The 12,792-nt window shown below is 52.8% G+C and overlaps 1 protein-coding gene across 1 annotated transcript in view; it reads right to left on the bottom strand.

Annotated features, from left to right (window-relative positions):
- Positions 1 to 2,974, bottom strand: part of BMP7 (bone morphogenetic protein 7) — an 86,981-nt gene extending 84,007 nt beyond the window's left edge. Inside the window, exon 1 of the mRNA XM_019972149.2 lies at positions 2,008 to 2,974. Within this exon, the coding sequence (XP_019827708.2) occupies positions 2,008 to 2,425 (418 nt within the window). The 5' untranslated portion in view covers positions 2,426 to 2,974. The remainder of the gene's footprint in view (positions 1 to 2,007) is intronic.
- Positions 2,975 to 12,792: the final 9,818 nt, after the last annotated feature.

The following is a 12,792-nucleotide window of genomic DNA, read 5'->3' as shown; positions in this document are numbered from 1 at the left end:
CAGCTTGCTCCCCACTGCCATGGGGGAGCAAACAACCCTGCCCCAAGTTTCCCAGAGGTGCCCAGTTGGCAACCTGGTCCTTTTTTGGCATGCCGGGAGCCCGGGTCTGGCCAGGCTGCTGGTCCGTAAATCGTAGGGTCCTTTCCAAAGCTCTGGGTTTGCAGAGCCCTCCACAGAAGCCAGGGCTTACAAATACCTTTCGAATGACCTCAGCCAGGCTCTGAAGGCCACCACCGGGACCTGCTGCCTTCACTGAGAGTCGCTGGTACCCAACAGAACAGAAAAGATACCACAAATCCCCAGCCTGAGAAAGGGCCCTGGTTAAGCCCTGGCTTCAGGATGGCTGCAGAACTCTGCTTTAACTGATGTATTTATATGTACATATTTGGGATTTTTCTTTAGTTTCTGGTATAGGTCACAAATACACGTTGAGGGGGGGAAAAGTCACACAGACAGAAGTGCAGACAATGAAAAAATCTGGCCTTAACTCCCAATCCCTAAGGCCCCAACCCAGTTCTGCCCTGCCGCACCCCCCCCCCACCCCAAACCCCAGTGAAATCTATTTCCAGTCCATGGTGTCTTTCCCAGTGGGAAAGGATGATATACCACATGTATGTAACCTCACTGATCTGCACCTTTCTTTTTTCCACCTCATACATCTTGGAGATTGTTCTAAATCAGGACATATGGGGTTGCCTCATTCTAACAAGCTGCCTAGTATAATTTAAACTTTCTTGAAGTCATTTTGGCATCTAAACCTCCCACCCCTTGCTCTCGTTGAAACTCGTTTCACTATTTGATTTGGGGCTATTATTAAGGACAGACAATGGCGTCCGGGGAACTCCAGGGACCTTATCTGGTGCAAGAAGCGCTAAGGTTGATCCGCGCTTCCCGCCGCCCTCCATCCACGCCCCGGGTGCCCCGCGAGGGGCTTTAGGACAATTATTTCCCTGTTGACACAGCGCCGGTGGGCGTGAGTTTGCTGTCTTGACTTCGTACGTATTTTCGCAGCAAGTTACACATGTAGAATGAAAGCGGCTCAGGAAACAGCGCTATCGGGGCGTGTTATCTCAGAAACCAAATATTTGATCATCAGCCCGACAGCGCACAGTCGGGGGTTAGTTTGAGCAAGCCTGGTGAGTGTGCGTGCACAGATGGAAGGGGAGCACCGCGCCCCCGCCGCAGCGCCAGCCTCGGGGTCCCTGGGGTCGTCGGGGCTCTGGTCAGAAGCCGGGTCCCCTAGCCTACCCCGGTGGCGTCTGCTGGGAGATCCCTTGCCACCCATTAGCCGAAAGCCATGGTTTGCGCGCCACACGTGATAAACGCTGAAAACGGATTCTGCTGGTCCGGGACCTATCATTAAATATTTAAAATAGAAAGCTCGCAATGGCCATGTTTCTTCCCCAGCTCCAGCCAGGAGAGCTGAGAGCGAGGGGGGCGCCCAGCGGTCAGGAACGGGGCCCCCGCGGCGCCCGGGGCGCGCTGCACGCTATGGCGGGCGCACCGGGAGGAGACAGGTAGGGCTAGCCAGGGCCGGGATGGGAGGCAACGCCCGAGATGCCAGGGACGGGCAGAGCAGAGAGGGGCTCAGAAAGGGCGGGAAGGCAGCTTCGCGGAGCAGGGCCCTTTAAATCCAGGTAGCGCGGGCCGAGCCGGCCGGGCACAGCTCACATGACCGAGCCCCGCGCTTTGAACTGAGCCGCGGCCCGCCCGGCGCCTCCTGCCCCAGAGGTGCGGCCACCGATTTAACCCGGAGAGGGCTTCAGACCGGTCCTCACTCCCCCCAAACTCCCACAGGCCAGTTGAGCCCGGCTCGCCCCACCTGCGGGGCGCGCGGCTAGGGGTCCACTAAGGCAGGGGGTGGGAGACCCTTGGCCAAGCGCTGCAGTTTTGCTAACGACCAAGAGTGGAGAGATGGGCGGGCTGGATGTTAAGAAGCGGCCCCCTCCCTGTCCCAAAGCGACTCCTGACCCAGAGGCGCACCCCCTCCCTCCCGCCTCCACTCACCGAGATTGACGAAGCTCATGACCATGTCGGCGTCGGTGAGGAAGTGGCTATCTTGCAGGCTGGCCAGAGGGGGGCCTTGGGTACTGAAGACGGCCTTGTAGGGGTAGGAAAAGCCCTGGCCGTCGGGCCCGCCGCCCTCCTCCACCGCCATGGCATTGTACAGGTCCAGCATGAACATGGGCGCCGAGTTGTGCTTGCCCTGGAGGTGGGGGCGCGGGCGATGGGGCAAGCCCAAGATGGAGAGGATCTCGCGCTGCATCTCTCGGCGCTCCTGACTGCGGAGGCGCCGGTGGATGAAGCTCGAGTGCACCTCGTTGTCCAGGCTGAAGTCGGCCAGGGCGGAGCGCAGCAGGAACAGCGGCGCCCAGAGCGCCACGAAGCTGTGCGGCGCCGCGGCGCGCAGCGAGCGCATGTGCATCGCGCCGGCTCTACGCGCGACCCGGGCTCCGGGCACCCGGCACCGGGGCCCCGCGCCGCCCCAGGTGGCAGAGGGGGGCAGGCGGCCGTTCACGCCGCTCGGTCACTTGCTGCAGATGGGTCCCGCTGCGCCCGCGCCGGACATGGCCCCTCCCCGACCCGCTGCGCTCTGCCTGGACCCCCGCCCCCGGCTCGGCGCTGGCCCCGGGGCCCCTCGCCCCGCACTCGCCCGGGCGCACCGCGGGGCTGGAAAGCCGGCTCGAGCGAGCGAGAGAGCGAGCGAGGAGGCGGGCGCGGGTGGGAGGAGCAGCCAGCAAACCCAGGAGCCGGGAGAGCGAGTGCCGGGGAGGCGGCGAGGCGGCTGGCGAGCGGGCGCTCCTTCCTCTGGCTCCTCTCGTGCTCTTGCTCTCGAGCGGCAGGGACCCACCCTCTTCCTAACTCCGGCGCTCAGAGCAGGGGCCTCAGGTCGCTCACCCAGCCCCGCGCGCCCTTGATCGCACGAGAGGCCGCCTCAGGAGCCTTAGAGTGGTACGCGCTGGGGCCTGGGAGGAGGAGGAGGAGGGGGAGGAGGACGGGCTTCCAAGGGCCCCTCCCGCGCCCGCGGCCTCCCACCTGCCCTCGGCCCCGCCCTCCCCCCAGCGGCGCCCAATGGGTTCATTCATTCCTTCTAGTGCGCTCTACAAATATTTACTGAGTGCGCGCTGGGTGCCCAGCGCCCGGCTGGGCGCCGCGGGGATGCGGAGAGGGGAATACGAGCCGGCCCTGCCTTCTCCGGACTCGCTGTCCGGACAGGGTAGGAGGCCTGAGCGGGACCCGTGGGATTCGCGCTGCGGTGGAACAAGCTGGAGGAGATCGGAGGAAGCTCGGGGATAAGGAAGGCTTCCTGGAGGAGGTGGCACTCGAGCCCTTCACCCTACTTGCCCCTTCCATTTACTCCAGACACGCACATCCCTCCCTGAACTTGTTGCCAGTTTGCCTTTGTACTTGCCAGTCTTTCTGCCTGAACTCTCTTCCTTACTTGTCTCTGTCCCCACCCCAGCCATCTGGCCAGCCCTCCATCTCCAGGTGCCACTCAGGTGCCACTTCCTCCCAGACCAGCGCAGATAAGGTTCCTTCCCCTCCTCATCCCCACACACCTGTTTTCTTTAACTCCTCCTCCCTCCCCTGTCTGGAATGACTGTTCGAGTTATTTGTCCTGTTTTTATTGTCCTGTCTCCCCTCTAGCCAGGGAGCTTCCTGGGGGCCCAGGCCCGTGCTCTCTCAGATGCCCTTGAATCCAGGGCCTGGAAGCCACTGTTGCTACACAGTCATGATTGTTGAGTGACTGAAATTTTGTGGGCTAGAGAATTCCTCCCCACCTCTGAGACTAGATAGCCTGGCCCACTGGCCTTGCATGCAGTTCACCTCTGAGCCATAGACCTTGTTACACGCTCCTGGCCTTCTTTCTTCTCTCCCCTCATTCATTCATTCCACAGATGACACTGAGTTGCCCACTTGGGGCCCAGCTCACACTGAGCACGGCATACTGGCACCCCACACAAGTCAGAACTGTGGTGGGACCTTGAGTGAACTACTGCTCTTTGGAGCCTCAGTTTCTTCACCTGTAAAACCAGGAGCAAAATCACACTTGACCCAGAATGGCAGCACCATGGGTCAAGTTCAATCTCACCTCCTTCCTTTCCTGCCCCAAAGAGTGTGTCAGTCTCTGAGTTGTGTCGGAATCTTTGTGACCCCGTGGACTGTAGCCCACCAGGCTTCTCTGTCCATGGGATTCTCCAGGCAAGAATACTGGAGTGGGTAGCCATTCCCTTCTCCAGGGGATCTTCCCAACCCAGGGATCAAACCTGGGTCTCCTGCATTGCAGTTAGATTCTTTACCATCTGAGTGACCAGGGCAAACCCACAAATCAGTGGTTCCCAGATGGTGGGCTAGGTGAAGGGTGACCACAGGGAGTCTGGGATGAAAGGTAAAGGGCTAAGTTTGGGGACAATGGTTTCCTTTGAGGGGAGGGGTCTGGCTAAGCCTCACTTCAGAGAGGCAGAAAGCTCCAGGGCTGATCAAAAGGAACCTGATCTTCTGAGTTTTCTGAAGGAGAGGTGGTTCTGCCATGCAGCCCCCTTTGGGGGCTTTTGGACAAGATGGCAGTGTGAGGGGCCACATGGGTGGAGGTAGGCAAGGCAGAGTCCAGGTAAGGAGAAGAGAAACACAAGGCTGCAGGTCCTAGCCATTCAAGGGGCATCCTGGCCTTGTTACGCAGGCCCCAGGCTGCGAGATGGAATAGGTCCTGGGCCCCCTGGCCCCGGGCTGTGCCTCTGTCCTGTTAGTAAGGTGCTATGAAAACCCCCTCCACCTGCTTTTGTCCATCGACTTGTTTTTTCAACAAATGTTTGTTGAGTACTTCCTGGGAGTCAGGCAGGGTGGGCTTCATGGGCATGTGACCTGGTAGGAAGGGTCTCACACTTGGCTTAAAGCTCTCCCGTTGCCATATTGCAGCTCTTCATGATACATGAACAAAGGGGCCCTGATTTCATTTCGTGCTGGGCCCTGTGAGTTATGAGGCCCATCCCAGTGCCAGCACAGTGCTGGGCTGGTGGGGACAGGAGACAGCGAGCTCACACGGTGGCCTCCACCACCTTCCAGGCCAGGGGAGACAAAGCAGGAACCTTACATGTGGTTTGGGGGTGGGAGAGGAAGCAGTGCTCGGCCATGGATTCTCTCAGGCAGGACACAGCATGCTCCCACAGGGCATGTGGGAGGGTCTGGGGGAGTGTCCTAGATGGGCACAGTGGAGGGTGAGAAACAACACAGGGACCAGCCAATACAGTTGGAGCAACACTGGCTGGTCCAGTGTCCACTTGGAGCATGTGCGGCCCAGCTCACAGTGGCCTGTGATAAGTGGCAGGAGTGAACAAGTAGGGAGAGGTGGAGGCAGGTGGGAAGGGGATCTCCCAGGGGAGATGCCTTTGACCTGAGTCCTGGAAAGATGAGAAAGAGAGGGCTTTCCCCGGGAGGAGCAGGAAGCACAGCACAGACCCTGCAGAGAGAGGAGCGGCCAGCAGTCTCTGTCTCCCCAGGGCTGCCTGTCCCCCCTGCTTAACCTGGAGCTGGCCTTCCAGGGACAAAGACACTGCAGCGGCTGTGCCACCTCCAATACCAGCTGAGATAAAGGAGGTTGTTTTCTTCTAAAAGCTGAAATACTAGTCCTTTGCAGCAGCTCTCTCTGCTTTAAATCTGCTGACAAATCTTTTTGGGGTGAGGGATTCTAACAAGCAAGTGAGGCTAGGGGTGGGGACCCCAGGTATTGGTGCCAAGAGTCTAAATCTGAAAACAACTGATTGGGCAGCATCTACCCTGTCCCCCAAGGAAAGGCCCTGAGGCCCTGAAGCAAGGCAAATAGATGGGGGAAAAGTGGAAGCAGTGACAGATTTTGCTTTCTTGGACTCCAAAATCTCTGCAGATGGTGACTGCAACCATTAAATTAAAAGACGCTTGCCCCTTGAAAGCTATGACAAACCTAGACAGCATATTAAAAAGCAGAGACATCACTGGGTCGACAAAAGTCCATCTAGTCAAAGCTATGGTTTTTCCAGTAGTCATGTACGGATGTGAGAGTTTGACCATAAAAAAGGCTGAGCACCGAAGAATTGGTGCTTTTGAACTGTGGTACTGGAGAAGACTCCTGAGAGTCTTTTGGACTGCAAGGAGATCAAACAAGTCAATCCTAAAGGAAATCAGTCCTGAATATTCATTGGAAGGACTGATGCTGAAGCCAAAGCTCTGATTCCTTGGCCACCTGATGCGAAGGGCCGACTTATTGGAAACGACCCTGATGCTGGGAAAGACTGAAGGCAGGAGGAGAAGAGGGAGGCAGAGATGGTTAGGTAGCGTCACCCATTCAATGGACATCAATCTGAGCAAACTCCAGGAGTTAGTGAAGGACAGGGAATCCTGGTGTGCAGCAGTCCATGGGGTCACAGAGTCACATACGACTTAGCTTCTGAACAACAACAACGACAATCCCACTGAGCCTGGCACACGGCAAGCGCTCAGTAAGTATCTGTTGAATGAACAGCAGTAGGCATCACCGTTACCTAAAGGGTAACGGTGGACCCAGGGCTGAGTGTGCAGGCACCAGGCTGTGACATCTCACAGAGCCCTCACCCCGCCCTTGCTCTGGATGCCATCTCTTCTCATCCAAAACAGAGACAATATGCTTTTCATACCTGAGACCCAGAAAAGACCAGATTTCCTCTGAATTCCCCCCACCTCCTATTTAGCCATCTATTTCCAGTGATCCATGCTGGGAGTAGTGGGAGGTGGCTCTTTATCTTTCCTGCTTCCTCCCTTAAAGGAGTCCTTAAGACTGCACCAGGCCCCCAGTGAATGCCTGCTGGATTGCTCAATGAATGAACGAATGCACGCCACGCAAACAAGAATATCTGACTAGGAGTACATGAGATGCCAGTTTGAAAGCCGAGGCAACCAGCAAAGGCTTCAGGATTGTTTGGAGAAAGTCTTGGGTAGGGGAGCTGGCAGTCTGGTTTCACACCTCCACCCTGCCACTTGCAGCCCCATACCAGGGATTTGCCATCTCTGTGCCTTAGTCCCCACATCTATATAAGGGGGAAGAACTAAGACCGCCTGTCTTCTAGGGTTACTGGGAGGATTCAGAAGTTAATTCAATTCATGTAGCTGACTTCACAAGGTGGCTGGGGCACAGAGAAAGCATTTGATAGATGTTAGTTACCATCTGGATGAAAAGGAAACTATGTTAACAGGAAAGCCTCCTAAGCTTAAAAATAACAACACAACTTTTCAGGAGGGTCTGCTTTTTGGCGAAGCACTGAAAGCAAATGTATCCTGACTAGGAGCGGATCCAGAGCAGGGGTGAGGACAAGCCGAGAGGACGAGCCGAGAGAACAGGGCAGAAGGGGAGAGTGGAGCAGAGATGAAAGGGTAATTCGTGCATTCCAATCCTCTCATTGTCCTCCAGCCGCTTCCCCCATGCCATCCAGGGCCCAGGAACTTCCCTGGGGCCTATCTCATTTCCCCAGCAGACAGCCCCCAGCCACCCACCCCCAGTTGAGGTTCCCCCAAGCCGGGGCACCCAGCTCGGGGCTCCTGGGCCTGTAACCTGATCTCCCCGGTCTGCTCCACATGGGATGAAAGATGGCCTGGAAATCTGAGGGGTGTTATTGTGTCTGGCCAGCCCCGGCTGAGTGTCCACACACTCGCTCACCGGCCGCCCGGCTCTGGGTAAGGAGTTTTCATTTCATACATCATCAGTCACATCTTGCAGAAGTGATTTTGACCAAGTCAGCATATGTCTCTAAAGCAATAAAAAGAAGAAAAGAATCCCGCTGACACACACATTCAGTGGGAGGTCGGGACCTCATCCTCAAGGGCAGGACTCTGCTACCATCTGCCCTGGAGGAAGCACAGCAGGCCTGGGGGCTCCCTGGGGCCCCAGAACAGCCAACGGAACCTGGGGCCGCCCCCTCTGTCCACCCACCTGGCCAAGGCCTGGTAACCTGGGCCTCAGAGCCCAGTAGGGAATAGGGGGCCAAAGCCTCCTCATACATGGGCTTTAAAATCCTTGTGTGCAAAGAGATCTACGTTAGAGAGGAAATGATTTTAGCACACCTGTAATTCAATGTTGCTTTCCATGCACGGCTCTCATTGCGCTGGAGATGGAGACACATGCCTGCTCACGCTGGGACTTTTCTCTGCGCAATTTTTTAAACAGAGAAGTAAGATACTAAACAGTTTCTATCAGTGTTAAATACATGTGGCAGTAGCCACCGCTCCAAATGGAAAACATGAACATCAGAAAGACACACACACACATACCCCTCCAGAAAAAGCTGATGCCCAAGGTGAGATTTCCAGCGTCTCCCAAACAACTAATGGCAAGATGTGGTTTTATCACTAGCTTGACTGTGATTTCTTCCTTGATTGGGAGGCGATCTGAATGGGTTTTGAGAACTAACTAGTCTCAGTTCAGCTTTAGAGGGAGCCCTTTCTCCCTCCCAGACATGACTAAGAGCTCCGACTAGTCCAGAGCTTTCTATTCCACTGGGCACCTGCTAAGCCCTGCACTGCCTTAGCCCATGTCACCCTCTGACACAGAGGGGTTATATTCTACTTCTCAGACTACAGGAAGGAGACCGGGACTCTGAGAGTGCCTTGCCCAAAGTCACTCAGCTCACTCAAAACCACATCCATCTACACAGCCCAGGCTCCTCACCTTCTAGTGGTTTAATGGTCTGGGAGGAGATCTTTTCTCCTCTGCTTGATTCTAAAGTGACACTTCTCCATTGCCACTGTGCACACATCCCTGGGGAGCTGTCAAAATGCAGATTCCCACACAGCTGGTCTCACTGGGGCCTGAGATTCTGCACTTTGACCCAGTACCCAGAGGGGTGCGATGCTGCTGGTTCAAGGACCCCGAATGTCTGAAGTTACAACTAGCTTTCCCCTTAATTCCACTAAAGGGGACCATGAACATAGACATGATGACAGCTAGTAAGGAACCCCAGACCCAGATACAACAGGGGAGGGGTGGGAACCAGAGTGAACCATGGCTAATACCTTCTGGGAATTTGATTCCAATTATACCAGGTAGTTCTAATTTTAAAGATAAGCTGGGAATTCAGGTTTGCATGTGACCACTCTGGATGAGCATCTGTTGGCAAAGACTTGCATTTGTTTTTGAATTGTGAGACCAAAGAAAACCCCCTCTACCAGTCAAATTCGGAAGGCTGCTTGCCTCTGGCCTTATAAAAGGCTCTGCTTGTTTGGGAGGACTAAAGCAGCCTTCCCCTAACCCCAAGCCAAAGGAGCACCATGGCTAGGGCATTTCTAAGCAGATTCCTTTAATCCACTGTTCCAGGAAGAGGCAGAAAAGATAGGACCTGCCACTTCCTCACTCCCAGGCAGAGTTCAGCTCCCTCTCCAACTGCTTTCCTGATAAATTCACCCTCCCCCTCACCCTGGGTCAAAAATCACCTAGAAACTTCAAAACCCAGAATTCTTTCTTTAGGAGCAAGGATATTGGTCTTCTAAGCATCACCCTCCTTCCAGCTCTATCTGAACCCTTTCTTAGGTTTGGAAATTTCCCATCTTGGGAAGCAGACCCTGCCCTCCATTCCCCCCACCCCCAAATAGGAGCTGAACATCCCGAGATGCACTGTCCCAGCCTGCTTTGCAGCCAGAGCATTGGCATGTGATCAAGTCTCAGCCAATCAGAGGCATCCACCCCAGAAGCTATTATTCTGCAGAGCAATTTGGGGCCATGTTCCCAGCTGCAGAGCCCCCAAGCCCTCAAGGTTCTCCGGCCTTCCTGGGAATTCTGCAAGCCTCCCAAGATCCTCTGATGGACACTTTTTCTGCACCAGTTATCCCCAGATGGTTTCTGTTGCCCACAGCTGTGAACCCTGCAGGATACAGCATCAGGGAGCTAAAAGGGGCCATGGCTATCACGTGATCTAAAGTTTACAGACCTCTCTTTTTTCAGCAGCTGAAAATTTTGGTCAAGAAGCTTTCCACAGATGGCCAACACAGAAAATAGAAGCACAGCTTCTCTGATTCAGTAGAGCAAGAAAGCAGGTAGGGTTGTTACACTTAGCAAATAAAAACATAGGATGCCCAGTTACATTTGAATTCCAGATAAACAAAGAATAATTTTTAGTATGTTGTTGTGTCCGACTCTTTGCGACACCATGGACTGCAGCACTCTAGGTTTCCCTGTCCTTCACTATCTCCTGGAGTTTGCTCAGACTCATGTCCATTGAGTCAGGGATGCCATTCAACTATCTCATCCTCTGTTTCCCCCTTCTCCTCCTGCCCTAAATCTTTCCCAGCATCAGGGTATTTTCCAATGAGTCAACTCTTCGAATCAGGCAGTCAAAGTATTAGAACTTCAGCTTCAGCATCAATCCTTCAATATCCAATGAACATTCAGAGTTGATTTCCTTTAGGATTGACTGATTTGATCTCCTTTCAGCCCAAGGGACTCTCAAGAGTCTTCTCTCCAGCATCACAACTTGAAAGCATCAGCTTTTAGTATAAGTATGTCCCATGTGTTACGTGGGACATATTTATGCTGAAAGTTTCTTTGTTTATGGAAAAACATGTTTGATGATTTAAACCCAGTTACAACCCAGAGGAAAACTGTGGAGCCCGATGTTGTACAGTGAGTCAGGGCAGAGCTTGGATTCCAGTTCAGGCTCCTGGCTCCCAGAGTCCCAGGAGATCTTCAAAGCTCTGCACCATGCTTCTCTCTACCTCTCTTTCTTCTTCCTTCTCTTCCCTTCCTCCCTGTGTTTCTGACCTTTTTTTTTTTTTTAAGAAAAATTATTCTTTCCTCTACTTTGGGTTTTAACTTTACACAACAAGCATCATATGTGTCCTCTCTCCTGCAGGCATACCCTCACTCTAAGTAGGTTAGCCCTGACTCATGTGAAAAGATAAGTTGGAAAGATAAACAGATCTGAGCTCGTCTTTTGCATGATGTGAAGACTAATGAGAGTTAACATTAATGACACTGCTGCTTGGTGTTGAGCACATTACAGATTATCTTTTTTTTTTTTGACTGTGTCATGCAGCATGTGGGATCTTAGTTCCCCGAATGGTGGGATTGAACCTGTATCCCCTGCAGTGAGTGCCAGGTCTTAACCACTGGACCGCCAGGGAAGGCCTATTACAGATTATCTTGAATCTTCTAATAACCCTGAAATCAAGTGCTGTGTCTCCCATGACACAGATGAAGACATGGAGACACAGACATCAAAAAACTTGATCAAGACCAGTTGGCTAATGAAGGCCAAAGCCAGTATTCAAATCCTGGGCAACCGGACTCTGACTCCCTTATTCCCTCCAGCCACACCTCTGCATTAAATCCAGCTCACAACTTTTACTTCCATAGCTTACACGATGACTGACTGCTGAGTAAGGCTGCCAGATTTAGCAAATAAAAATTTAGGTCACCCAGTTAGATTTGAATTTTAGATATACATGATTAATTTTAAAATATTATGGCCCAAATGGTGTGGGACATATCCTAAAACTTAGTCATTGTGTATCTGAAATTCAAATTCAGTTTGAGTATCCCGTATTTTATATTTGGCAGTTCTACACTAAGGGGCTCTTCTGAGTAAAGCAAGAAGCATCAGTTGTGTCCTAGGTTCTGCCTTGTGGTAAAAAGTGTACCTCAGGACCTTTGCACCTGTTGCACCATCTGCCTGGAAGGCTCATCTGCCAATATTCTCATGGCTCCCTCCTTCACCTCCTTTAATCCTCTGCTCGAATGTCATTTAACCACTGAAGCCTTCCTCACCCACCCTACCAGAAATCACACTGTCTCCACATTCCTGTCTTCCTACCTTCCTCTCCATGTTTTTTTCTCTACAATACTTGCATACATTTGTACTCAGTCGTGTCCGACTCTTTGTGACCCCATGAATTGTAGCCCACCAGGCTCCTCTGTCCATGGGGTTTCCCAGGCAAGAATACTGGAGTGGGCTGCCATTGCCTTCTCCAGGGGATCTTCCTGACACAGGGATTAAACCTGCACCTTTTGCATCTCCTGCATTAGCAGGTGGAATCTTTACAATTGTGCCAGCTGGGAAGCCCTCTACAATACTTACTACCCCCTGAAATATCATACAGTTACATGTTTAATGTTTCCCACCCTGCACAGACTTGGGGCCTATTTGTTCACTAGAGCCCACAAGAGTGTCTCATGTACAGTTGATGCTCACGCATACTTGTTGAGTAAATGAATCCATTCCCTGAGCGCAAGTCTTGGTTTCTGTCTGGACACTGCCTGACTCAGAATCAGGAGCTGGCAGCCTGTCCCCAAGGCAACATCCCTAATGTCACCTTTTAGGCCAGCATCGTGGCTGACCAAACAACCTCCACGATGGCTGCAGATTAGAAAAGCCGTGTATTCAAGTGTTCAAGTGTGGTTTCCCCTTCTCATCCAAGGACTTATGCCCCCAGACAACTGAGTCCTGGGAATACAAACCCTAAAAGTCAACTTTTCCCATTTTTTAAAATGTTTTAATTAAAAAACCTTTTTTTTAACTTTTTTTTTACCCAGTATTCAGAGTGTGTGCAGGCTGCCTGCCCCCAGGAACACTGTAGACAACAATGTAAAGCACTTCCATGTCAGATGGAAGGAAAACACTGACATACATTCTTATCAACAATAAGCTAAATAGTCTGGGTTTCCAGGCACATTACCTGCATGACTACATCTAATCATCAAAGCTCTTTTGAAATCAGTATTTCGAAACCAGCCTTTTTTACACATGAGGAAACTGAGGTTCAGAGAGAGTAAGCAATTTTCCCAGAAAGCAATGGAAT

The sequence above is a fragment of the Bos indicus genome, chromosome 13 (genome assembly GCF_029378745.1).
Source record: "Bos indicus isolate NIAB-ARS_2022 breed Sahiwal x Tharparkar chromosome 13, NIAB-ARS_B.indTharparkar_mat_pri_1.0, whole genome shotgun sequence".
NCBI lineage: Eukaryota > Metazoa > Chordata > Mammalia > Artiodactyla > Bovidae > Bos > Bos indicus.
The sequence above is the reverse complement of the archived record's forward strand: the minus strand, read 5'-3'. Positions and strand labels throughout refer to the sequence as shown.